The 1,154-nt window shown below is 69.8% G+C and overlaps 1 protein-coding gene across 1 annotated transcript in view; it reads right to left on the reverse strand.

Moving 5' to 3' along the window:
• Positions 1-1,073, reverse strand: part of MNEG_15103 (hypothetical protein) — a gene marked incomplete at both ends in the record, with an annotated part of 3,192 nt that extends 2,119 nt beyond the window's left edge. Inside the window, 3 exons of the mRNA XM_014036426.1 lie at positions 245-394; positions 739-881; positions 1,070-1,073. Of these exons, the coding sequence (XP_013891880.1) occupies positions 245-394; positions 739-881; positions 1,070-1,073 (297 nt within the window). The remainder of the gene's footprint in view (positions 1-244; positions 395-738; positions 882-1,069) is intronic.
• Between the last annotated feature and the right edge of the window lie 81 nt (positions 1,074-1,154).

The following is a 1,154-nucleotide window of genomic DNA, read 5'->3' on the forward strand; positions in this document are numbered from 1 at the left end:
GAGTGGGGGTAGAGGAGAGGGGGGAGGGGGGTTTGGCGAAGCAGGGGAGGCTGAGCGAGGGTGCCAGCAACCGCTTTGGACTAGCGACAAGAGATGCAAAAGGTACTGCGGGGCCACCCTGGAAGGGGAAGGCTGTGTCCTCAGCACAGCTGTACGTCCCGGCCCCCACCCAGAGCAGCTGGGCGCAGCCCCCCCAACGCGCACAATCGCCGCGGGTGCGCGTGCTGCGCCTGCGCCCTCCCACCTGCATCCAGCTGGGCCTGTGGAAGCGCTGCCCAAAGTGGCACCACGCGCGGCTGCCAGCCAGGGGGCAGTGCCCGTCGTGGGGGCAGGGCGCGGCGGCATGCGCCCCGTAGCGCCGCAGCTTGGCGGCCAGGTTCTGGTCGACGCCCGCCTGCGGGGGCGGCGCAGAGGCGCAGGGCACGCGCATCTTGTAGGTACGTGTGTGTGCGCGTGTGCGGGCACGCGAGCGTGCGTGCGTGCGTGCGTGTGTGTGTGTGTGTGTGTGTGTGTGTGGTCGTGTGCGCACATTTGAGATGCGGGTGGGTGGTGGGGGGGTGAGACAACAAATAAGACTGCAGGGCAAGAGGCAGAGCTTCGCCTGAAGATGACGTGATGCAACAAGGGCCGCAGAGCTGGCGCGCCAGCGGCACACCCGTGCCAGCTCAGCGATGCAGCAGCCGCAGCGCAGCCCGCGCAAGTGCACCCTTCGCCACCCCGCCTCGCGTCCGCGCTCACCCCGCCCGCAGCGGCGGCGCGCCGGGCGACCTTTGCCGCCTTGCGGCCTTCGCTGGTGAGCAGGGCCGCGCGCGCCTCCGCGATGTTGGCAAAGCCGTTGGGTGTTCCCGGCTCCACCAGCACCAGCGCGTCACCCGTCAAGCCTGGGGGGGCAGGAGGCGAGGCCAGGGGCGCTCACTGGGTGGTGGGGCGCGCGGCCTCTGACGCGGCTTGCTCCTTGATCACCAGAGGGGACGCAAGCAGGGCCGGAGGGAGGTCACTGCTTCTACCTACTCCTCAATGTCAAAAGCACTGGCCCAGCACCACCTCCTACTGCACTCCCGCACTATACTCATCAGCCACCCCCCGCCTCCCGCCGCCTCCCCAACCGCCCCCCGTGTCCCCAGCAACTCACTCCACAGCCGCGCCACCAGCGC

This window comes from Monoraphidium neglectum, assembly GCF_000611645.1.
Source record: "Monoraphidium neglectum strain SAG 48.87 unplaced genomic scaffold scaffold05034, whole genome shotgun sequence".
In the NCBI taxonomy this organism is placed as follows: domain Eukaryota; kingdom Viridiplantae; phylum Chlorophyta; class Chlorophyceae; order Sphaeropleales; family Selenastraceae; genus Monoraphidium; species Monoraphidium neglectum.